The 24,910-nt window shown below is 46.0% G+C and overlaps 1 protein-coding gene across 1 annotated transcript in view; it reads left to right on the forward strand.

Annotated features, from left to right (window-relative positions):
* LOC146811634 (transmembrane protease serine 9-like) overlaps positions 1-20,270 on the forward strand; it is a 1,785,969-nt gene extending 1,765,699 nt beyond the window's left edge. The window contains exon 24 of the mRNA XM_085618610.1: positions 17,529-20,270. Coding sequence (XP_085474736.1) covers positions 17,529-17,822 — 294 coding nt within the window. The 3' untranslated portion in view covers positions 17,823-20,270. The remainder of the gene's footprint in view (positions 1-17,528) is intronic.
* Positions 20,271-24,910: the final 4,640 nt, after the last annotated feature.

The following is a 24,910-nucleotide window of genomic DNA, read 5'->3' on the forward strand; positions in this document are numbered from 1 at the left end:
GGTCGCCTGAGGTCACTAGGCAGTAAACAGACCTAAATTGAGCCATCCATTAGTTGCCAATGATATTCAGCCCTAGGCCTATAGCCTGTTTCCTAATAAATTAATCAGTGTTAACTATTGTCCAGATTATCTTGACATCTTTATTGTTGCAGTAGTTGACTAAGTTCTCCCACGTCTCTACCCTGTAAGGAGATTTGCTGTTTTCATGTGAATTTATACTCAAGGCTGTATATGACTACGTCCTCCCTCTCTATAGGATTCATATTCAAGGCTTGCGCAAACACCTGATTGCCTCCCTACAGGCCCTGTCCAACCAGCAAGGATCATGGTGTTTAGGGAGTCTAGAACGTTCCAGCAGGAAGTTCCTAATAAAACAGCCAAGGCTAACAAAGGCCATTGTCACTTTACAGACAGATAATGACTAATGTTGGGTTCTATCTAACAATGTTAGCAACTAATGTTGATATGTAAACAGTTCTCAATCTAAGGCTCTATCCTTGGTTTTTAACTTTTAAATCAGCAGTGCACTTGTTAGGACGCCTTTTAGTCATTTCAGGTCAATCCAAAACTAAAATGTTTGGATTAGGGTCACTAAAACCAGTAGCCCCGAGTGCACCCAGACTGATCATAAGTATACAATATCCTGGAAACAAAAACATAATCAATCACAGGCATGCGACCCCAACCAACAGACGTCACAATTTTGTTCACAATGCCACAAGGATTTCAAAGTTATTACACAGATCAAAATCAGATGAAAACCTATGTAGTAATGTCCCCTAATTAGGCATTAAAGTCAAACCCTAAGTTGATTTTAAAATGTTACAAGAAGGAATTATATCTAAGCCTAACTACCACCATAGCATAACATTAAGCATCTATATTGCACACCTTAGCTCTTGGGCATACGTCATTATAAAAATCAATAAAGAAGAAGTTATAATACCTGGAGCATATTACCCAGGATATCTGGATCTACATAGGGACATGCTTCCGGTGGCAAATTCAAACAGGGAATAAGTGTTGGTAAGCTGGAGCTGCCATCGAACCCTAATACTGGGTGCCTGATTACACGATTATCATTCATTTTATGTGTTGTCTTGTATATTCTGTTCACTGTTTCATGGCCACTCGTTTAATTTGGATGGTTAGAAACCTCCGCTTCAGATCGAACAAGATGACATCTGACTCGAGTCGGGTCTTGCACCGGCATGGTGGTTGAGAGATCAAGATGACGTCTTACTCCGACCGGGCTTCGTAGTTGGGTTGCGGGGGGTTGTTTGGGTGTAGTGAAACGTAAGGAATTGATACTATTTTTGCAGCAGTCCCTTCCAGGACAAGAAGATATTCCAATAAGGGTTTTAGACGATTAACAATCATAACCTGCAAGTTTAACAAAGAATATTTCCCTGTTATGCATGTTTTGTCCCAGTCCCATTGATTCCAGAATACAGGACTTTCAATGATTAACCACACTGGTATTTCGCTTAGTTACTTGAGCTCCCCTTTTTTTCTCTTTGATGATGGTCCAGGATAATGAGATGGGCTTTGGCAGTCTACGCTCACTCACTTGCCTTGAACATCCAAAGATAATACAGGTTTTACTACCCGCTCAGCATTGCTGGCCAAGGCCCTGGGTGGAGCTGTAGTTACACTAGTTAATGCTGTCACGCCTATGCACAACTGTAGTTCCACCAAGGCAATTTCCTGGGATATAACTCCAACAGCCCTTTCAAGCTACAAATATAATGTGCTAATTCTGGGCTCTTGATTTGATTTATAGTTCCCACCTAATTTGTGCTTGCCCATGTTGAAATGATGAAGGAGGAGGGAAGGCTAGCTCACAAGTAGAGCTAGTACAGATCTCTAAGGTTGGTACCAGTACGCATGTAGCAAATGTGGCAAAAGTTACAAGTACCAACACGTTTTCTTTCCAAAAAGAAAAACCTCTGATGGGAATGGTACACTTCTGATATAAACACAATGGGGTGGTCCACTTGGGGTTTATAGATGACGTTTATAGCGCACAGAGAGTAGGGAGGGACCATCCTCATACTCCCCTCCTCACATGTCAGATGGCCTTCTAAGACTCGAAGTCTAAGCAAAGTTGAGGCATGTCCTTCGCAGTGGGGTACAAAGAAACAGGTACAAAGAAGCAGGTCTTGGGGTCCCTCAGTAAATTCAGCTGTTCTGTTGAGTCCTGGAGTGCTAGAGTCACCTTGAGTATTTTTTTATTTGAATTTTATAACTGAAGCAACAAGCCAAATTTGAGTAAATAGCAAGACTGTCAGAACTCCTTTCAGAGGGCAACGGGACACTCAGGAGCTACTGGGCCCAGATGTGGTGGTTGCAGCCTTTCACTTCTGATGAGCTGGGCCCGACATACTATGGATCACGCTCATCTGGGCCAAGTACCCTTCTGCACTTGACTCTTAGTGGTATTTGCGGTCAAGCAGACAAGGCTCCCTGAGGGTAATATAGATACAGATCAGTGAACATGACTCATAACTGTGAGAAAGTGCCCTCTTTCTTCCATGGTATGCCTCCACTTACAGGTGCGTGAGCCCTGTACCGCTACAGTGCCCAAGTCCATTCCTGGGCACTGTAAGTGCAGTACTGCCATTAAGAGTATATGGTGCTAGGAGCTTGTCATTACGAACTCCACACCATAATGGCTACACTGAAGACCTATGAAGTTTGGTATCAAACTTCTCAGCACATTAAACCCACACTGATGCCAGTGTGGGATTTAATGTAAAATGCACAACAGGGGGCATTTTAGAGATGCCCCCTGAAACTCGACCAACTTCTAGTGACCTAGTGGCTGCTTAGGCTGCCACCAACAGACATGTTTGTGGACTCCTGGGTCGAGAGCTGCTGCTCTCGGGGGCCTGAAACAATGCACATCCTGGGACAAGATGCCAAGCCTCCTTCCCCAGGATGGGCAGGGTTCACAAAGGAGAAGCTTCAAAGGCATGCTGCCTTTGTGAGCCTCCCCAGACCATTTGCTGCTTTCACCAACTGGTCCCCACTGGTCCTACCCCCCACTTTAGGCAGGAGGACCGGCGGGAAAAACAAGTGAGGAAGAGAGGTGTGCCCACCTCTGCCAACTCCACCCCTCGTGTGGAGGAGGTGAAGTGAAGCACAACCTCGAGTCCCCGACATCTTGAGGATGGGGGGACCCAGCCAACCAGGGACAGGCTCCTGCCCCCCCTCCCACTGGAGAATGGCAGAATAGGGGGTGTACCTCCTGCGAAATCCCGGTGTGGCCTGCCTGCCTTCACTTCAAAGACTGAATCTCCTGTGAACACCGGACTTGTTCAAACTGCAGCTTCTGGTTTCGGCCGGCCACCAAAAATCCAGCCATTTCTGCACCCAACGAACCCGGCCCGAGCTCGAGTGGAAAAAGTCCCACCAAGAACACATCTATTTTGAGTCGGATTTGGATTCAAAACCATTACATACTTGTGGTTGACATTTCCAAAGTTGCAGTCATGGAGTGCAACCAGCAAGAAGGATGAGCTCCTCTGCCAAGAAGAGGCAAGGGGCATTCCATCAGATTTGTCCACCATAACCCATATGGTCAGTAACAAAGGTAAAAGATAAAGTGTTGAAAGCATGAGAGGGTGGACAGTGGTAAGCAACCCTTTCCTGAGCACTTCCGTTCCAAAACACAATATTTGAAATTGGCATGGAGATGCCTTATTGATCTATTTAATCTATATATTTGAAGAACAATACTCTATAAGAGGCATATCACAAGGCATCTTCAGTTTCTTCAGACAGATGGGTATTATAGCTACTGAATATGAGCACTTATGCCCTCTCAGATGCCCTACTCTTCTACATAGGACTATGGCACCAAGGTTGTGTCTCTCTGGTTCACTCTGGTTGTGCATTTCTAAAGGGTATTTCTGGGGATAGGACAATATTATTTTCAAAACTGTAGATTGTGTAATTATTCAAGGTTTTCTCATTTCTGGAGGGGAAAAAACTAAACCCATAATATTATCAGGGAAACGGCGAATTGAGTTAATAGTGTGTTTCAAAATGGTGTACTTTAGTGCCATTGTCCCCTGCACTAGCTTGCGGACAATATCAGCATTCTGTGAAGTAACAGAGGTGTATTTGTACATCTGCCCCATCTCCTGAACCGCCTTTAAAGCACTCAAAAACGGTGGCCCCAATTTCAAGATGTAAGGCTCTAGCAGGTGAGAACTCAGCACTCCTGAAACGCAGTAGTACTGTGCGGTAACACACTGCCAGAACAGTGCAGGTCAATTCAATAAATCTTTATTCAGCCAATATAGACCATAAAAGCACATTAATATTATTTATTTTTTAAATAAAAATAAATACATTGTTCCCTAGCAGTGCAATTATGAGTTAAAACACAGAGATTGGTAAGTAAATGTAGGAGCTGAATTTTCTAGCTGAACATCTGCATGAAAAAGCTTTACCATCTGCTTTGAAAGTTTGGTAGAAGTGTGCAGCTGAGCTTTTGCAAGGGGGGAGGGAAGAGACTGGTGAGGGTGAAGTCGGGAATAGGAAGAAGACTCCTAGCATTGGGGAGCATTGCTTGCCCTCCTTATCATAGGAGGTGGTCAGACAGGGACCAGGGGCCAAGGCCAGGCTTCTCTTGTAGCCCATGCCTCCAGCCATTTTACCAGCGGGTTTTATGATGTTGCTGTACTGGGAAAATCTGGGTGCAGAGGAACAGTGGACCACTTGTGATCAGGAGGAGTGGTTTCACCTAGGGATAACTGTCTGCATACCTCGAATTCTAGCCATATATGTGTAATCCAAATCTAAAGGTTCAGTAGTAAAATCTCACACAGTATTTAAAGTTAAAATCTATGACAAGGAACTGTGGGTCATTTTGGCATTCCCTCTGTCATGAAAGTGAAACTGGATTTGAAACAATCGGATAAGAGATTTAAAGATTTAAGGACACTAAATACTGAATTGCTTCATGGCTTACTTGGGTTGTTCAGTGATCACCTTCCCAACCAGTAATTCAGAAGGATTAAATCAATGTATTTCCTTTCCTGGGCAATGAACCCTATTAGGTAGTTACCATTAGGAATTAATTGATTCACAAGATGATTTCCTGCGTACACTACGGTTTCCCCTCAAATGGAATACATTTCTATGGGTTAGATTCCATTGCCTCTTGTTTCTTGTGATCTGAAGTTTAAAGATAAGCCATGCTGCTGAAAACAATGGGAGTTCTGGCAACAAGACAAATCAGATTCTGTTGAATCTCATTTTTTCACTCCTGGAGACTGCCAGGTACCTAACTGAGAAAGATGGCATCAGGACACGGTAGAGGTATCCAAGTAATAAATGAGCAGGATTCGTCTAGGTATTTCAGAGTTTTTAACCTAGGTATTCATTTTCTTGACCTGCTCACTCCTGTGGTTGGTCGGGCACTGTAGAGTCCCTCCAGAGGTGTCTGGATAGTGAAATCTGCAGTAAGGCAGAACATTACAGGCCTAACCCTGGCTCGTCGGGCTGCAGGGCCTTAATGCATTGCTCACCAGTGTTCACCAGAGGCCTGTCATTGTACTGTAGTATCCAGTCAAAATGTTGACATCATAATATCTACACCAATTTTGACACTAAAAAGGCTTATGATCTTAATATTAACAATGATTATAATTGCAATGTTGCTGAATAATAGGAAGACAAGTTGTCAATATTGAGGTGTTAAAAGTGTCATAAGTAGTTCATGGTATTGAAAATAAAATCTAGTTCTGTACTTTTCATAATGATTGGTTCCTTCGTTGCAAGATCGTCTTGACAGTATAGAGGCATGTTTGACCAAATTGTCGCAATGTAAAGGCATCAGCCCCTCTGCCATAATATCTTCAGCTACACCCCAAGTTTCAGCTAAGCTTCAGATTGCTAGTAACAAGTGTAATGTTGCTAATACAGCACTCTATAATGCATTTTCTGGTCCCCAAACCTTGGATAACGATACTCTTTCTTTTGTGGCCCTGACTAGTCAGACATTGTGTGCCCCTGTATGCACCCCTCTCTTACCCCCCTTCTTCCTCCTGCCCTGCAGGCAGCCACTTTTAACAAACATGGGGCTGTCACGCACGAGGAACGTGCTGTTCCCATGCATCCCAAGGAATCAGACAGGCTATATATGCATCCTGGCGGGAAGGACTTGGTACTAAATTTGCCTCCCTCAGTTTGTCCTTGCATTATAATATTGGCTAACTATACTATTCCAGACTCAAATTGGTTCAGAACAAGTCAACTGACCAGCTGATCCTTAATGTCCACCATTGACTAAGCATATGGGATTTGATCCCTCTTTTTCAGCTCACATTTTAATGGCTAGAAGGGTTGACAGGATTGGCCTATCTCCAAAAACATTACCTTGCGACTCTATAGTTGCAAACTTTAGTGATCAGAATGTTGTTTGTAGTCTTTTAACCCAACCAAATATTTCTTTTTCTGGGTTTTCTCAGATACATGCCCTTCCATTGGGCTATTTCTATAAACCCCATACCCTTAGGTCGCCTGTTGCTTTTGGCTCAATCCCCTCTCCTGTTATGAGATCCAATTTAGCGCATTGTAATTTAGGTTTCCCCAGGGTTGCTCTTCACAGCAAATTTGCGCCCATGGAGAAGATAGAGGGTGTGATTGATTTACAGCTGTGCCTGATGTTGAGTCTGCGCACTGCAGAGATGGTCAGCATTTGAAGGTGTTAAAGGCTGCTAGTAATGAAGCTTCTTCTTCTATGTACAGGAGAGACATTACACAAAATTGTTCTTCACGTATTTTATTCCCTGCCAGAACTGAGGTGCCCTCATCTGATCAGAGTTTTCACCTAGTATTAAGTCCAGCGAATGTTTGACTAAGTTTACTTTGATGTCCTGGAATATTGCAGGATTAATAGCAAATTGGTCATGAAAGATTGGCTTTCCCTGTTTGAACAGTTTGATTGTAATTATCTTGCAAGAAACCTGGGTATTAACTCCAGTGGTTTTCAGTGGTTATTCATCTTTTTCTATCCCTACCATCCCTTCAACATCGGGCGACCAAAGGGAGGTATGCCAAGATGGATAAAACTGGGAGTTAAGGCCAAAATAGTCCCTATGAATCTCAGCTGTTCAGAGGTTCAAGTGTTAGAACTGACTGACTCTCATCGTTTTAAATTTTATATTATTAATTGCCATAATAATTATTTTTTTAGTTCTGTCAATAGGAACTTTTAGACTCTATTTAATATGTTTAGCAAACTTATGTCCAATTTTAATTCTGCTCATTCGGTATGTAACATTATGATCTGTGGCGACTTTGACGGTGATCTCAGCTATACAAATTCTGATATCAGTTCTACATACCATCGGAATATGGGCACTACGACTATTCCCTCCAGTATGGGAGGTGTTGAGTTAGGCCACTATGTTCTGGAATGTGACCTTGAAAACATACACTACTCAATCTATGACAAAGTACCTAGGGTACCTATTTTCCATGGTAGAGGTTGAGAATGTACAAAATTTGTATGAATGTGGGATACTGCTCTCAGCCTTTAATGATCACATCCATTGACTGCTACACTATTTTTACCAGTAGACATCACTAAAGGTTCTGAAGAAGCAGTCCTGCAGCCAACCAGACAGCATAACGGTCTTACACTTGTATGGCATTTGCAAGATCCAACCACATTTTTCAATGGTTTAGTGAAGTCTAATTTGGATTTTTCCTGGTTTGTCTGGTTGAGGTTCCTTTAGGGGAAAATATGTGCATTTGTTTTAGAGCTTTGTGCAATGTAATAAAGGACCAGTTACGTAAGCCATTTACCAGCCCATTTCGTTCACCCATTTGTTGGTTTGAAAGATCCTGTTTCCATGCAAATAGAGATCTGAGACTTGTTTTGTCAGTCAAACCCTGAAATCTTAGTGCAATTGCCTTGGTTTGGGCACATTATGAAAAGACCCTGGGGATTATTCAAAGAACTAACTGGGATCAATTGACTAGCGCAGACTCCCTTAAGAATTCATGTGAATTGTGAAGAGTGGTCAACGAACTTCAAGTACAAAAGTCTACTTTTAATTTAATGAGTAGTCACATTACGGGATACCAGTGAGTAGCCCATTGTAATAACATTGATTGTAGTATCTCTGATGCCACTGATAGTGCAGAGTCATTTTTTTCAATTGATAATACTGAAAGGCTTCAATTTACTGAAGAGGAGGTGATTATTGCCCTCCATATCGGTTGCCCCTCTAAAGATCCTGGGCCGAGTGGAGTACCCATTGATATTTCTTAAAGTAGAATTGATCTTTGGGCACTGCTGTTGACTACCTTCTTTATCAATTCAGATTTGAAATTTCCTCCTCCTTCATGGTCTAGCTCCATTATAGTTCCTGTTTTAACAAAAGGCAGTGATCCCGAGTGCTACAGACCCGTATCTTTAACTGACTCAACCTTCAAAATTATGGGATGGAGTGATTTTTAGCAGGTTAAGAGATTGGTGTGATGACAACAGTGTTTTATCTCCTTGTCAATATGGGTTCAGGCAAAGCTTAGGAACAATGCTTAAATCTTTATTTGATGTTATAGAAATACACTATATAGAAAAAAATACCTTTACGCCTTGCCTTCCTGGGTCTATCTTCCACCTTCGATAAAGTCAGTCATAACAAGTTGTGGGCTGTTATGTTGGAGATGTGGATACATGCCAGGATTGTGCACTGGGTCAGGCGAGACCTAAAAAAAACATAATGCTGTAACACTCCATCAAATCTGGATTAATAACATGCAAATGAGGTCCACAACTATAGCAGCCCTCTTTCACTCTTTCTGTTCTTGCATTGCATGCCTCGTAGTCTTGCAAGATTCAGTTTATCTTTCATTTCATCTTCGTATCTAGCATCAGTACCCAAGTCACTGCATTTTGGTAATTGTAGGAGCTGTTATACTAGTGCATTGCAAAGACCTCTCTTGATACTTATATGCATCGATCTAATTGGAGCTCATCAGTAAAGTGTTGCATTCCTGAGTTGAAAGCAGTAAAATTTACACTGCAAGTGCATCAGTATCTGTCAAGTGACCACTCCCCCCCTAGGAAAACTGGAAGGAAAGAACAAAAATACATGGGGAGGTAGATCTATACCATCACTAGTACTGTTCTTATATGCATAGTTCTCAATCGACAGTGTGTAAACTCAATTCACGTAGCCCTAAAGTCTAAGTGTAAATATGGGAGTGGTGGGCGGGGGAGAATGGGGAATGGGAAAAATAAGGCAGGGCCTGGAAGCGACATGCAAATACAAAACCACACCCAAAAAGTGCACGTCTGTTGCAATTTACCAAAGGCATACCCCCATATACTCCAGGAGTACTACTATAGCCTGAACAGGCTCAAATCTTCTCCACCCAAGTCTTGGAATATATCATGCAACACAAGTAGCCAATATCTGTTAATGCAACTGAATCACATAAAAATCAATAAAGGCAGGGAGTAAAAATAAATTGGATAAAAAATGGCAATTTAACAATAACTTTTACATTACATTCTCTCAAATACATCACATTATAAAATGTAAACAATAAATACATAAATATAAACGTATTTAACTAATATGCTATAACTGCCTACATTGCAGACACCTTTATAATAACTATATCAAAGTGTAAACATACCAGATCTATATACACTGAAGACTACAAACATAAACTTTGTAATTGAGAATTTAGAAGTGCTCTGGACCCCTCCATCATCCGCTCCCTTAAATCCACCATCATCGAGAGAACCCACCTTCCATCCTGCCACCTGGCTGTCCAGGGCTCCCGATTCATGCCTGGGAGTGGTGTTTCTGGAATCTAGGCTACGTGGGCAAACCCTGCATCGGAATTCCGGTATCTGCGGGCCTAAGATGGTGGCCCTCGTCGAGGGTGATTCCTGGCCGTTCCTGGGGTCCCGGTGGTGCCCGGTGGCCTCGGCGGCTGCGTGAGAGGGGGCGGCCCCACCGTGTTCTTTGCGCCGGTCTTGCTGCGAGACAGAGATCCGTCCAGTATTGCGGAGCACACCCGGGCCCCAGAGGTGAGAGGTGCTGGAAGCGGCTGGGGTGGGCCCGCTCGCCCAGCCGAGCTGTTGATCCCCTGGGGGGCAGACAGCCGGAGGGGGTGATCGGCCGTCGCTTTGGGCGGCTTTGGCTCCGGAGGGCTGTCCCTTCCCGCCTGTCCCTCCCACTCATCCTGTGGTGGATCCAGCCCTCCTGATGCCAGGGCTGCCCTGTGTCCCGACCGCTGCGGATCGCCTCCTCGGCCTGCACGCTCCTTCCCTGAGTGCGGCGGCAAAGGGCTGAAGACACCTCGTCTGTCATTTTCAGGCAGCGGCGGAGGGGCATTCCCCCCCCCTCCTTCTCATCGACAACGTTACTGTGGGGCTTTCTACAGAGCGAGACCTCCCTCCTTCCCCCGCTCCGGATGGCCTGCGGCCTGCCTCTCCTCTGGGCAACATCCCGCTTGAGGTGACAAATCGGCCTGGACTCGGCCCCTCGGGCCTGAGGCTGCCGCCGGCCCTGCTACAACTGGCGCACACCTGATTCTGGCCGGAGGGTGGGTGAGGACCTCACCGGGAGGAGGTGTCAGCCGTCGGACCAGGCGGCGGGGACCGGGTGGACTGCCCTCTCTTTCCGATCTGTTCCCTGCTCTCCTGTGGGCCGTCAAGAGGGGCCTTCAGCTGTGGGGCCCCCGTGGTGGTACTGCTGCTGGGGTTCGCTTGGCCGCTCCGGCCTCCGGTGGGGCGCTGGGGTCGAGGGACCCGAAACTGATTGCCACAGTGACGGCTTTGCCCGGCCTCCTTGACGACTGCTTGGATCCCCTGCTCTTCGCTGTGGAGGTCAGGGCACCGGTGGTGGACCTGCATGGTGACCCGGCCGGAGAGGAGACCTAGACCATCAGCGATCTGTGTGACCCTGGGACGCTGTGCCTCCTCTGGCCGTCTGCATGGTGGGCGGGGAGCTCTGCATCCACTGGCCTTGCCATCTCCTCTCCTCCTGCCCTGGGGTGACCAATGGTGGTTGGCCGCACGTCCTCCGCTTCCCGCTCCAGATGGCCTGCGGCCTGCCACTCCTCTGGGCAACATCCCGCTGAGCCAGATCGGCCTGGACTCGGCCCCTCGGGCCTGAGGCCGACTCGCCGGCCCTGCCACGACTGGTGCACACCTGATTCTGACCAGAGGGTGTGTGAGGACTTCACCGGGAGGGGGTGTTGGCCGTCGGACCGGGCAGCGGGGACTGTGTGGACTGCCCTCCCCCCTCTCTTTCCACGCTGTTCCCTGCTCTCCTGTGGTCCGTCAAGAGGGGCCTTCAGCTGGGGGCCCCCCCGTGGTGGTCCTGCTGCTGTGGTTCGCGTGGCCGCTCCGGCCTCCGGCCGGGCGCTGGGGCCGAGGGACCTGAAATTGATTGCCACTGTGATGGCTTTGCCCGGCCTCCTTGACGACTGCTTGGCTCCCCTGTGCTTCGCTGTGGAGGTCAGGGCACCGGTGGTGGACCTGCGTGGTGACCAAAGCGGAGAGGAGACCTAGACAATCAGCGATCTGTGTGACCCTGGGACGCTGTGCCTCCTCTGGCCGTCTGCATGGTGGGCGGGGAGCCCTGCATCTAAAACCCCTGCCACACAAACTAAAATGGACTAATATACGACCACGGAACCCGGCGCGATGGGAGGAACCACGGGAAGTGAAGCCCTACTGCCACAGGCCTGACCACCATCCTTTAAGCCATCCGCACCTCCCAATCCTCGGTGGAAGGCAAGATTGAAGAAGTCCGGGTCGACATGACTCTTATCCGTCAAGACCTCCGCAATGCCATGGCCCGGATAAAAGAAACCGAATCCTGCATCTCCACGGTGGCGGACGATGTCCAGCAGCTCAATACCCAGGTTGCACGCCTTCAGACTCATTCCCAGGAACTACATAGAGGGGCCGAAGATGCCGAGAACAGGTCACAGCGGAACAACCTCCACCTGGTGGGATTTGCGGAGGGCTCGGAGCAGGGCCGAACAGCTGACCTCATTGAGCGCTGGTTGAGCTCATGGATGATGAGGACTCCCTCTCCCCATGGTTTATCATCGAACTGGCCTACCGCTCTCTTGCCCCTAGACCGCCGCCGCGTGCGCCCCACCGCCCCATAATAGTGCAGATCCTCAACTTCAGGGACCAGGACTCAGTTCTGGCTGAAGCACGCAAGAAGCCACACCTCAAATATCAAAGCCAGACAATTATGATTTTTCCTGATTATACTCGGGAGGTCCAGGGCCAACGTCGCTCTTATGGAGAAGTCAAACAAAAGCTGCATACCCTCAACATCCAATACAGGTTCCTTTTTCCAGCTCGCCTCCGGGTGGTGTTCCAAAATAAAACCCTTTTCTTCTAATCCCCTGAGGAAGCCTGGACATGGTTAACCGAATAGCGCCCTTTGTGGCTCGGTGCCCCGGGCCCCTCCCCCGAGGCCCGCACCGGAGTTACTGGTTCGAGCCCGCCTGGCCTGCGCATGCAGCGCAACCGCTCATGAAGAATGCGGGGCCCGATACGGGCTAGATCAGACTCACCATTGGGTCACTCCAGACTTCCTATGTCCGGAGCACCCCCGAGTGATCTCCCTGCCGTGCGCCGTTCTGGCTCCTCCGGCCATTCATACCCAGGGGGCGTCTCACCTCGACCATCTCTGCCGGACCTAGTGGATACAGATCTATCCCGGAGCCCAACTCTTCTCACGGGTCCACCTTGAGCCCGCACTACCACACCGACTGCAGTAAGCCCCGCGGCTCCTGGTTCTGGCATTAACCTGACCATCAATTCTTTCTCTCGATGTACTTTACGATAGAACATCCTACTATGAGGAGGGGTCCTCCACGATTCCCCAGTCCCAAGAATTTTAGTTTGGTTCTCTTCTAGTTCTCTGCTGGCAGGGTCAACAGATGCTTCCGTTCCCGAAGTATAGGGAGGGGGGAGGAGGTGGTTGGGGAAAGGGGCTGTTGTCCCTGTGTTTTATTGTTTCATTTGTTTACTTCACCAGCACTCCTCTCCAGCAGCAAGGCGAGCGCGCACATGACCAGCATTATAGAGCTGTACCCACTGGCAAGGCCTTGAATCCTCAGAGTCGTACAATGCTCAAAGGGTTCCACCTCCTGATAGCCCCAGGGTCTGAGCGAGACAACAGACTCGATGGGGAGATCAAGTGAGGGAAGGAAAGGATGGGAACAGCAGGGAGGGAGATCTGTAATGAGAAGAATCCTCAATCAGTACAAAACACAAACCCCAGGATACACAAGGATACTTCTTCAATAATGCTACGCCTGGCGCTATTACCTGTAAAGGAAAATACGGTTTGACTTTTCATGAACAGGTTGTTCTAAACAAAGTGCAGCCACTATTGATCTAAAGATGGAACAAAGGGAATCATGTATCAAACAGAAGCATACCTCCACACTTTATAAAGGGGGTCGTCAAGTAAGCACACATACCAAAAAGATCCTTTTGTGGCATCTAACTGGGGGATGCGGAGCTGCCACCTGTAAATACTCGACACGCCCCTACTGTAGAAAAGATACACAAAAAATCCAAGGTAATCACACAGTACGATTTCTTTATAGTTGCATCAAGCTCCAATGAATCTCATTTCCACCACTACATATGGTTGAGGCTCCATCCGTTCTTGGACCCTTCGCTAATCACAATAATCCACTTGTGCAATGTTTTGGAACGTACTGCATAGCTCCCAATACCTCTTGAGCGCCCAACTTGTTATAAAACCAGGGGTTGAAGAGAAAGTGTTTCTAACCCAGCCGCATAGCCGATATATCTTCAAACAGCTCAGGGAGATAAATCAATGAGCATACGTAAATGTTAAGCAGGGTTCCGGCAGCCGCTTACAACGCGTGCAACCGGCATATGATGACAAGGCTTTGCGGTATTCTGTTACCCAAAGTACTTTCAGCTGATTAAGAGCGCTTTCAGAAGAAAGCAAGCACCAAGTCACCAGACTAGCCCCGCAAGAGCCGGGTCATCGGCTCGTCCAACGGGGCAACCGATGATAAGCTTAGCTCCCACACAATAAGGAACTGCTGTTATCACAAGGGGAGTTCAAGAAAAAGAAGGAGGTTTGTGGTGCACTATGCACCCCTACCAGTTCTCCTCTGGATCCACTGAACGTAGGCTCATCTCCTGGAATCAATGGCACCGGCTGGTGCTCCGGAAACCCTCATGATCGGATGCCGGGAGCGTGGTGACGTCACAAGCGTCACTGCCCCAGCGCCTCTTGGGAAGTGTGGTCCTTCCCCGTGGAATCGGCAGAGGCGATGACTGCGTGTTTCTGCAGTGTTCTCTGCCGACCGCCACGGTGTGCCATGACACCCACTACCTCACATAGGGGCAGCACTTCACCCGCACCTGCCACCTGCACTAGGTGTCCTATCCTACACTCATACCCCCCCATGTCTGCTAACCACACCGAGACAGCATAGCTCCATATAATGTCCTGGAATGTTAATGCCTGTTAAACAGGGTCAAGCGCACAGCAGTCCTGCAATATGCAGTGTCACACTATAGACATATTGCTGCTCCAAGAAACCCACCTGGCAGGCAATATTTGCCCCTTCCTGGCGAGATACGGCTATGACAGAGTCTGGCACTCCGGTTTTAATCGGGGATCGAGAGGGGTGGCTGTCCTGGTGCGCCGCGCCCTCCCATTTGTGTTGCGAAAGGTGACTCATGACCATGGCTGCTTCGTCGCCTTGGAAGGGAGCTTAGGGGACCAGACCCTGAGCCTGCTTTCCGTATACTCCACCTTCCCTGATGACCCCCACACTGCAGCGAGTTGCCAAACTAGTTGCTGCCCTGCCCCCGGGGATGACCATCATTGGGGGAGATTTCAATGCAGTTATGAACCCCGACCTTGACACTGCCAGGGCCCCCTCAGCCTCTAGGATCACCCACTCTAATCTCTTATCAAACTGGGCCGCCACCCTGGGACTCAGGGACGCCTGGAGACGCTGGCACCCGACGACCCGATATTACACCCACACTTCGGCATCCCACCACACACATGCAAGACTTGACTACGTTTTCATGCCGGCCTTGGACTGTCGGGTAATTCAGGATATCACTATCCTCCCCAGAGGTATATCTGACCACTCCCCTGTGGCGCTGCAGATGGGTAACCTCCCTGAATCTTCGCGCCTGATCTGGCAGGATAAGGAATTCAGAGACTCAGTGGGCGAAGAGCTCTGCCGGTACTTTATCACCAACTAGGACTCGGTTCCCTCCCCATGCACCTTGTGGGAGGTTGGTAAGGCCACCATTCGGGGCTTCGCCAAGGGCCAACTCAAACTTAAACAAATGGCGCAGGACTCCCGACTTACGCTCCTAGAAGCCTAAGCTGTCCTAGTCGAAGGTCAACCCCCGGAAGAGAGAATTGAAACCCAAGCTAGGAGACTAGCGTTTCTGACGGACAAGATTAAGCAGGCCTCCTTGGAGGCCACCAAGCTGCTGTGGAAGTCCTCTGTAGCATGAGTATCTGGGTGGGGAGACAAAAATGGGAAGCTCCTTCACCAACTAGCCACCTACCCAATGGCCAATCGTATCATTCCTGAGGGGATCGCCCCGAATGGAGCGGTTCACCGATCTCCAGTGGCGGTGGCCCAATGCATTGCCGCATACTATGCCACCCTTTACTCTGCGCACCCTCCCCATCTCTCACTCTCGGAACTACTTCAGTGTGAATGGCTCCCTCTTCCGCGACTCAGCGAACCGGAGGCGGAGGAGCTCCCCATCACCCCAGAGGAGGTTAACGACGCCATATCACGTATGGCCTCTAGTAAAACGCCGGGGCCAGACGGACTCCCACAGGAGTTTTACGCGACTTACCGCGACACATTGGTTCCCCACCTTCTGGAGATGTATGAGGAGGTGACTGATAAAGGCTTGTTCCGCCCCTAATTGTGATTATATATGTTGGACACTTATAAATGTAATGTCATCGCATTGTATCATGAAACAATGATGTGTGTTGTAAAGACAGTGTGTCTAATGTTTATGTAATTCGTTTTTTTATAAATGTGTCATGTATGTTTGTTGCACTACACTGAATGTTTTGCAGATGGGGTTTAAAGTAAAATGATTCAATTCAGAGAAAAAGCATCTCCTTTTTATACATGCCATGTTCTCCATCTCATGTGAAGTGACGGTGCATAGATCCATATGAGAAAGAGATATGTGGAAACCCAGTGGTCAAAGAAAAGTATAAAAAAAGAATACGAAGTCTTAATTGTCAACCACTGATACGATAAATCAGCGTATCTTGCCAAAAATTAGATTGAGATTCATGGTATAGGGGGGACATTTTTTTTATTACCTGATTTTTTGGTCCCAGCCCCTACCACCACAACTGGATCACTCCCCATCGTGATATATGCTGGCGCTTATGAAAGCTGTCTACTGCCAACACAGACACCCTTGCACCATAGTGCAAGGGTGTCTGTGTAGGGCAAGGGTGTCTGTGCAGCAGTGTTTATTGTTTATGTGCAGGAAGGGACACCTTCCTTGTCCCTTTCTGCACATAAACAACCTTTAAATGCAATATGCTCTTTCTATGTGTTCCGTCCAATGGAGCACACATAGAAAGAGCAAAAACGAGGAGAAATAAAAGTATTTCTCCTCGTTACGCCAATCTAACACCTGCAATTAAGTGGTGTTGGATTAGTGCGCTGCCTCAGATTTACAGATCATTGTAAATCTGGGGCAGCGTCAAAAAGCAATGGGTGTTCTGGTGGAATGCCGACAGTAACACCCACTGCACGCCCCTTTCACACAGAAACCTGTGTAAAAGAGAATGATATTCACAAAGTGGCATTAAGCCATGCAACGTGGCTTAAAGCTGCTTTGTAAATATGGGGCAGGGCATTGCGCCACCAGAACGTGGGAAAAAGTGACGCTGGTACAATCCCCTTATAAATATGCCCCACGGCAATAGAGGGGTGTAAGGAGGTGGTGGAGGGGTCATGCTTGCCTGGTACTAATACGCAAGGCTGTGCAGCAGCTTTTGGTCCCACCACTAGGTATGAGGGATACCTACACACTGAGGATTGGAAAGAGCGAGGACGTCAGAGTACTTACATTTAAGTTTAGTTCGTTTTTTAAAATATTATTGTGCATGCACACATGTAAGAGCATTTCGAACAGAAAAGCTTTACAGATTATCGTACACTAAATTATTGACAGATTGCACAGTACCTTCTTACATACCAGCTTTGAATCTCCTTAACTGCAGGATAGATAATTCAAATATTATGAATTTTCACCCAAGACAACGTTTTGCTACGGTTGTCATCTTTGTAAAACTTTCCAAAGTTGCAACATTTATCATATTTGCAAAATGGTGTAGGCAAAATTATGATTTTGCAGATGCTTAGTGAAGATCCTGGTTTGGCCTGCATTATATCACGAGGATGAAATCCTAAAAGCATGTTGGTGACTCCCCTTTTTTCTGATGTTTCAGGGGGATACTGGTGGCCCACTGGTCTGCCAATATAACAATGCGTGGCTGCTGGCTGGAGTTGCGAGCTACCGAGATGGATGTGGACAGCGTAACCGCCCGGGGATATACACCCTCGTCCCAGCCTACACACAATGGATCACACAAAACGTGCCGAATATTTGGAGCAACGTGGTGAACCCTCAATTTCCAAGTGCTTCGACGACAAAGGAACCCATTCCAACTGGTGCCGCCCCGAAATCTTCCTATTCTGTCTTCCTCATCTTCTGGGTGGCATTCCTTCTCCTCGTCAAATGATCCATGTATGTTTAGTGTCTTAATACACACACAACAGGAAGTAAAGAGCATGCTTAGGTATACACATTCACTCTTTCCCCAAACCCCTACATGTGCTCTGGAATTCTAGGTTATAACCAAAAAATACATCCGCACAATAGTACATCAGCACTGTGAATGTAGGCTCTGGCCAAGGGGATCTCTTTTGGAATACTCTTGTGCTTCTGGACAGTTGAAGTGGTCACCACTGACATCCCTGCTCCTACAGACATTTGAGCTCCAGGCCCTTCATGCAGCACCTTCCACACACAATCATATTGACATCAGTTGGCCTGCAAATAAAGCGTTTTTCCTTGAAGAGGTGTGAATTAACACCAGAAATGTAGTGGTAAGCCACATGTAACTAAAGTAATGTACTTTAATTAACAAACACTCTTTGTGAAGGCAGCACCTCTCATTGCCATGATGCCTTACCCGAGATTAGAGGCTCTTTAATTTCTATACATTCACCAGTGCTGCTTTAGATCCATAGGACATGTCAACAGGCAAGTTATTCTTCCAGCAGGATTCCCAACACAGGCGTCCTAAAGTGGAGATGTATAGCCTGCTCAGCTGTTACCACAGAGATCTCCCTGAGAAGGGCCTGAAATGAGGAGCCTGATGCCATCACCTAAAGACATATCCCTGCTGTCATTGTAATGGCTTTAGTATTGCTGCACTTCTATATGTATTTATATGGGGTCGTAGACTGTGAACCTAGCTATAAAGCCATATAGCGCGGTGCAGAGATCAGGGTGCACAAGAGGAGGATCAGTTTTGTACACAGGGGAGCAGAAGTTGCCCAGGGAGGCAAACATTAAAATGGTGGGTCCTTTCAGAGATGGTCCAGTAACCAGGAATAAGTGTAGCCTTAATATAAGGATCTTCATTTCCTTCCTTCCTTCCAAACCTCAACTCTGGTTAACACATGCAGACAATATCCAGTACAAGCCTAAGAGAGAGACTTCCCTCTATCAGCCTGATAAATGTGTAAAGAATGGCACTGCCCCTTGCACTCCCTTCTTAAGCAGAGTGCTGAGGATTCAGAATAGGTCTTAGTTGGGTTTTTACCTTAACAGTCTAAACATTCCCACAGCAGCAACACCTTCTACAGAAAGGGGCGTTCATTATCTCTCCAGCCCACTACAGAAACACTCCTCTCAAGGCTGGAAATCACAACTCCAATTTAAGGGTGCCCTGTTACAAGTCAGTCGTTCTAGATCAGTGGTTCTTAACCTTTTGACTTCTGTGGGCCCCCTACTGAATCACTGCTGGAAGCAGGGGACCCTGACATCAGCAAATTCTATAAACTGAACCATACAACAATACCCCAAAATGAAGAAACAAGTGCACATCAAGCAGACATATGTTTTACTTCATTCACAAACAAAAATTATATATAAAAAGTGAAAGATTAATTTTAATTAGAACGCTGAAGCTTTTCAAAATGTGGCTTCACTTCTAAAAGACGAAGCAATATGCTAGACTCCAGCATGTCACTTTGCTGTTTTGGGCCCTAATGCAGGCTCTCTTTTTGTCGGATCATACCGGTGCTCGAATTGAGGCCACCATTCATCCATACTATACTCTGTTTGCTCTACTTGTATTGCTTCTGTGGATCAAGCTAAGGATACCTTGTTAAATGTAGCCTACAATGTCACAGTATTGTATTTTCTTTTATATATACTTTATTAATCTGCTAATATGATTTAATTTTCTAAGCAGACACGGACCCCATATGTAGGTGGGGTTCCGTGGAACCCAGGCTAAGAACCATGTCCTATATGTACCTGCACACTTCATCATGAGTGTTAGGTGGTTTTAGCCACATACACTTGTCCTTACCGCACTCACTGACCTTCCCACATGCCTCCATAATATTTAACGTCTTGCCCCTCCAGCAATACTTTCCACTTCATAAAAGCCCATCTATCTAGCGCTAAAGCATTCCCTGTCTAAACAAGTAAAGTTCACAAGTAGATGAGCTCTGTAGCACAACTAGAGACAACCGTTTCTGCAAAAACAATATTGTTTCACAGTGCTGTATGTGACCCAAATTCTGCAGTCTCTGCCCTAGAGCTTGTGCCAGGTTAGTGTATGTGCCCTACAGCAAGAAGCTGAAAATCTAAGTTTCCAGATTACATGTACCAGTTTCCAATTCACCACTGTCTGCAAAACAGGGACCCCTTATTCTCACCCTTTTTCCACAGGCAGTAGCTACTCACTCAATATCTTTCATCTTTTCTACCACATAATCAATCTCCAAAAATCAGAAGGAAAGGAAGCAAAGCCATATAATTATTGAATGATTTATGTTCTCCCTATGATGATTTTGTTTTTCTTTTGCACCCTGTATAATGAGGTGCATATAATCATTATTAGCCCTGTCTGTACCAGAGAATACTTCTAAATAAACTATAACGCAACTGGTATCATTTTTTGCTTTGTTTCTTTATCGATCCTCCAAGATGTCTGCCGTCTGATACATATTTTCATCCAAAGACATTTGTGATTTATTATTGTAAATGTACAAAGATCACGCAGTCAGCCAAGTGGTGTACGAGTTATAGTTGCACAAGGAGTGGAATTCTAGAACTCCTTGTTCTACGTAGTGCTTGGTCTAGTCCTGTGCTCCTAGTACCAAAGCAAAGGTCTACTGACTTGTGATTCTGTGTCGACTACCAAGCCCTCAACGAGGTAACCAAAACCGATGCTCATCCAAATCCAAGAGCGGATGACCTTGTGGATCGGTTAGGTGCTGCAAAGTAATTTGAGCACCTTGAATCTGACCAGTGGATATTAGCAGATCGCTTTAGCACCAAATGCTAAAAAAACAGCATTTGTTATGCCAGTGGCTATATCAGTTTGAGGAGATATTCTTTTGTTTGAACAATGCTCCTGTTACTTTTTAGTGCCTGGTGAACCATGCTCTTGCAGGGCTGGAACAGTTCTGTGCGGCTTACCTAGTTGACATTGCAGTGCTCAGCAACTCATGGCAGGACCACATGAAGCACCTAGAACAGGTTTTGGATACGATACAGGAGGCAAAACTGATAATCAAGGCGACCAAGTGGGGCACTCCTTTGTAGTCCACCTTGGGCATGAGGTGGATGCCAAGATTCAGTCTATGATATTTTGGGAAGTGCCTACTAAAAAGACTGAAGTTAGTACCTTTTTAGGACTCATCGGGTATTACAAGAACTTTGTGGTGAACTATGGAAGAATAGTTGCCCCATTGACTGCTTTGATCTCCAGGAAGCAGCCCAAGAACGTGATGAGGACTAAGGAGTGTCAGAATGTACTTGAGGAACTGAAGAAGGCACAATGCGCTGCACCTGACTGAGAGCACCTGACTACAGTCAGCCTTTCATTGTGCACACTGATGCTTCTCACAAAGGAGGTGACACAGTGTTAGCTCAACTTTATGACAATGGTAGTCTTTATTAGCAGGAGATTATAACCTACTGAACAGAACTGGGCAGCTATTGAGAAGGAGTGTTTTGCCATACTGTAGGCCTTGCGCAAGTTTTGCTCATATTTGTGTGGCACTAAATTTGGGGGGTAAACGGATCATAAGCCACAGAAATGGTTAATAGTTATGAAGGGATAGAATCCCAGGTTGCTGAGATGGTCTATTAGACTTTGTGGTGGGGCACAGAGCCGGATTGAGCCACAGGAATACTAATGGTCTTTCTCACCAGTTTTACCGATGTGACCACCCAACCTCTCCATGTTAGGGGTTGGTTTGGGGTGTTCCGATCTGAGAGGGGTGTCTGTTGGGATGGAAGATTTCTCTGCAAAGTAATGGGCATGCATCCCTGACCTGAGTTTCCCAACTGTGCTGGAGCCGTCTATGGTTGAGGGATGCAGGATGGAGCCACATGAGAATTCTCACTATGCAGGGTGGGTGCTGGTCATTGGATGAACTGGTGTTGACAAATAAATTAGCTGAAATTTCAATACTTAGTCACATCCTAATCTGTCAATGTAATATCTTTAAATGTCACGATTGATACCCTTCATGTGAATGCTAGAATTATTATGTTATTCATAAACAAGGAAAGTACAACTACAATTCGAGATGCTTACTCAAGATTTTTTATTTGATTTAGTCTTCTACTGAGAACAACACATTTTTTAAAAATGCATTTGTTATAAAACAGGTTATGACATACAAATTCATCAGGTTGCAATTTAAGAAGTGATATAAGGCCTTGAACTGAAATTTCTAGTTCGAATAGGGTTGAAGTGCTGGCGCCTGGCCTCGACCAGTGTCGGATTTGGGCATTCAAGCAGGACATGCAGTAAGTCCTGTGCTCCTCCATCACATAAATCACAACTACTTGTGGTATTTTCACAGATGTTCCATTTGGAAGTGAAAGCTTTTAAAGGTAAAATCCCTAGCCGTAATAAAATGATACAACGCCGGACTCCATGCCCTAAGGTAAAACAAATATAGCGTTGCTGGAATTTATATTCTATTGATTCTCCATATTGTTTTAATTGAGAGCAGTGCTTAACATCGAGATCGTAACTTATTCTCGGAGTCTGATGTTTAAAAAAAGCATGAAGTGAGCAGGAGTCCAAGATTTCAAAAGTGCTAATGTGCAATTCGATAAGTAAAATGCTACAATTAAATTCTGTTTAAAAGTATAATGCAAAGATTCATTCATAAAAGTCTCAGTTTTTAATATAAATCTTAAGGTTCCTTGTTCATCGTGTAAGAGATTACCAACCCCATCCTATGATGTTAGTGATAGCTCTGGCGTACGAACTAACTAGGGAACGCTCGAGGTGCAGGGTTTGAGCAGGAACTGCTTGAGGGACTTTAATCAGTTTGCGGAGGATATTCCCCTCTTTTATTTTTAATTGATGCCAGTTTTTTATTGGAATGTATCCCAATGCATAAGATATGATAGGTGGAATTTTCTAACTATAAACCTCTAAAAGGAAGTGAAAGTATTTGTTTCCAGAAGAGGAATATAAGCGTTGCAGTGCACCAACGTGGGCATCTGCTTTGCGCCCTCTGTGCTGAAAATGAGAAGAATTTTGTAGTTTTTGTTTAAAGATTCCCCCAGGTATGTATACTCATTAACCACGTCTAAAGATTTTCCCCCTAGTGACCAGTTAAATTTAGTGAATTGCTTTCTTCCTCTAAAAGGAACGACTTTTGCTTTAAATATGTTTGGGGCAAAAAAAATTCTTCTGTATATCTGGTAAGAGTCTGTAAGTTTTTTATCTAGGCCAAATGGTGTATAACCAGTCGCAGCCGGCATGACTCGCGGGGGGAGGGGCGGGGGTTTGTAGGGTGGGGTTAAGTAAAAAAAAAAAACTTACCAACCCAGTTCCCGCGCCTCTTCAGATCCTGGCCGGGTCCTGCATATTCCTGATGCTCTCCTGCCTTCGGCAGGAAAAGGAAGCAGCCACAGACAGCCTCCCTCCCCTCCCCTAAGCCAATCCCAACGCTGCAGTGGCAGCTTTGTGATTGGTGGGGACAGCGCCCAGCCGGGTGCCTATGGAGAGGCCATTTTCTCCATGCAGGCTGCATGCAGCCTACATGGAGAAAAGGGAGAGTGCGCATGACTGGTTTGGTCAGCCCCAGGGGGCCAACCAAACCAGTCAGGGCCCGCAACATTGGGCTGGCCACTCTTCCCCTGCCCTCGAGCAGGAACCCAACCAAACCCGTCTTCTGCTTTCTCGCAGTGCGAGGAGCAGAAACATAAAATGGTAGTTTTGCCATTTTATGTTTCTGCTTTTCGCACTGTGAAAAAGCAGTGGGGTGACGCTCCACCGCCCTAAGGGAGGAGCAGCCCATGAGTATTCCCACATCATCGGCATACATCATGATGTGTATTTTACAAGATGATACTTTTGGGGGAAATGAATAATGTTTATATAACAGTCAGGGAGATCACTTATATAGAGACAGAATAAAAGGGGGGCTAAAAGACAACCTTGCCTCAGACCATTCGGTGTAGCTATTGGTCGCGTGAGTCCCTTCTCTCTCCCCATTTGTATTCTACACCATGTTACTGTGTTAAGTGATATAATTATGTTAAGAAGTTTATCAGGCATTCCTAATTGTTCTAGTTTCTTCCAGAGTGTAGGTCTATCTACTATGTGAAATGCTGTCATAAAGTCAACAGATACACAATAAACAACCTGTGATTTTGACACAACATATTTGTCTATGATCGTCTGTAGAACCGCAATGTTATCAGTTGCGGAGTGTTTTGGACGGAACCCAACTTGAGTCATAGGGTCACTCCTCGCAAAAAAGCCCAGTCCTTCAAATGTTCCAGGACACTTGCCGCAATGGTCTTCCCAACAGCGTCCAACAGGGAGCCCTTTCTAAAAATTGGAATCAAAATGCTCCCTTGCCATGATTTAGGATTTTCCCCTGTGCCATAACAATTGGAATATAGGGAGCTAAAAACGTACTCCAGTCTTCTGGGTTACTTTACAGTACTTTTATCGGAATCTCATCGGGTCCCTCTGCTGCAGAGGATCTGGCGTTCTTTAGGTGGTATTCTATTTGCCGAACTGTAGAGGCTAGGATATCTTGGATATTTTTTCTTTCTTATTGCTAGATTCGATTTTTCTTGCCTCATATTTGGTTTATATACGTCATGGATATATTTTTCCCACTCTGTTGAAGGAACGGGAAATGCTTGCAGGGGTTTCTTTGTTCCTGTTTCTTTGGCGATTAAACTCCAGTATGCCCTAGTGTTTTTCGGCTTGGCTGCCATTGGAACGTCAACCCAATTTTGATTCTGGTGAGCTTTCGCTTTTTTTTCTTTTACCATCCAATGGAATTTTTTTTTGCTTTTTAATTTTTGTGTCTAATCTCCGAAAAATGTAAGAATTGCATCCGGATTAGTTTATTTAGCATAGCTGCTCCTTGATCTGAGCTCTTTCTTTTCCGATATCCCATGTGCATTTTCCGACCTTTTGGAATATCCTGCAAGGTTGTTGTTAGAAATGGGATTTCTGGTTGGCTAAGGCTTGCGCCAAAGTCAGGCAGAAACCACCACTCTAGTCAGGGCAAGGAAGTTACACGCCAAAGATAA

This window comes from Triturus cristatus, chromosome 7, assembly GCF_964204655.1.
Source record: "Triturus cristatus chromosome 7, aTriCri1.1, whole genome shotgun sequence".
Taxonomy (NCBI): domain Eukaryota; kingdom Metazoa; phylum Chordata; class Amphibia; order Caudata; family Salamandridae; genus Triturus; species Triturus cristatus.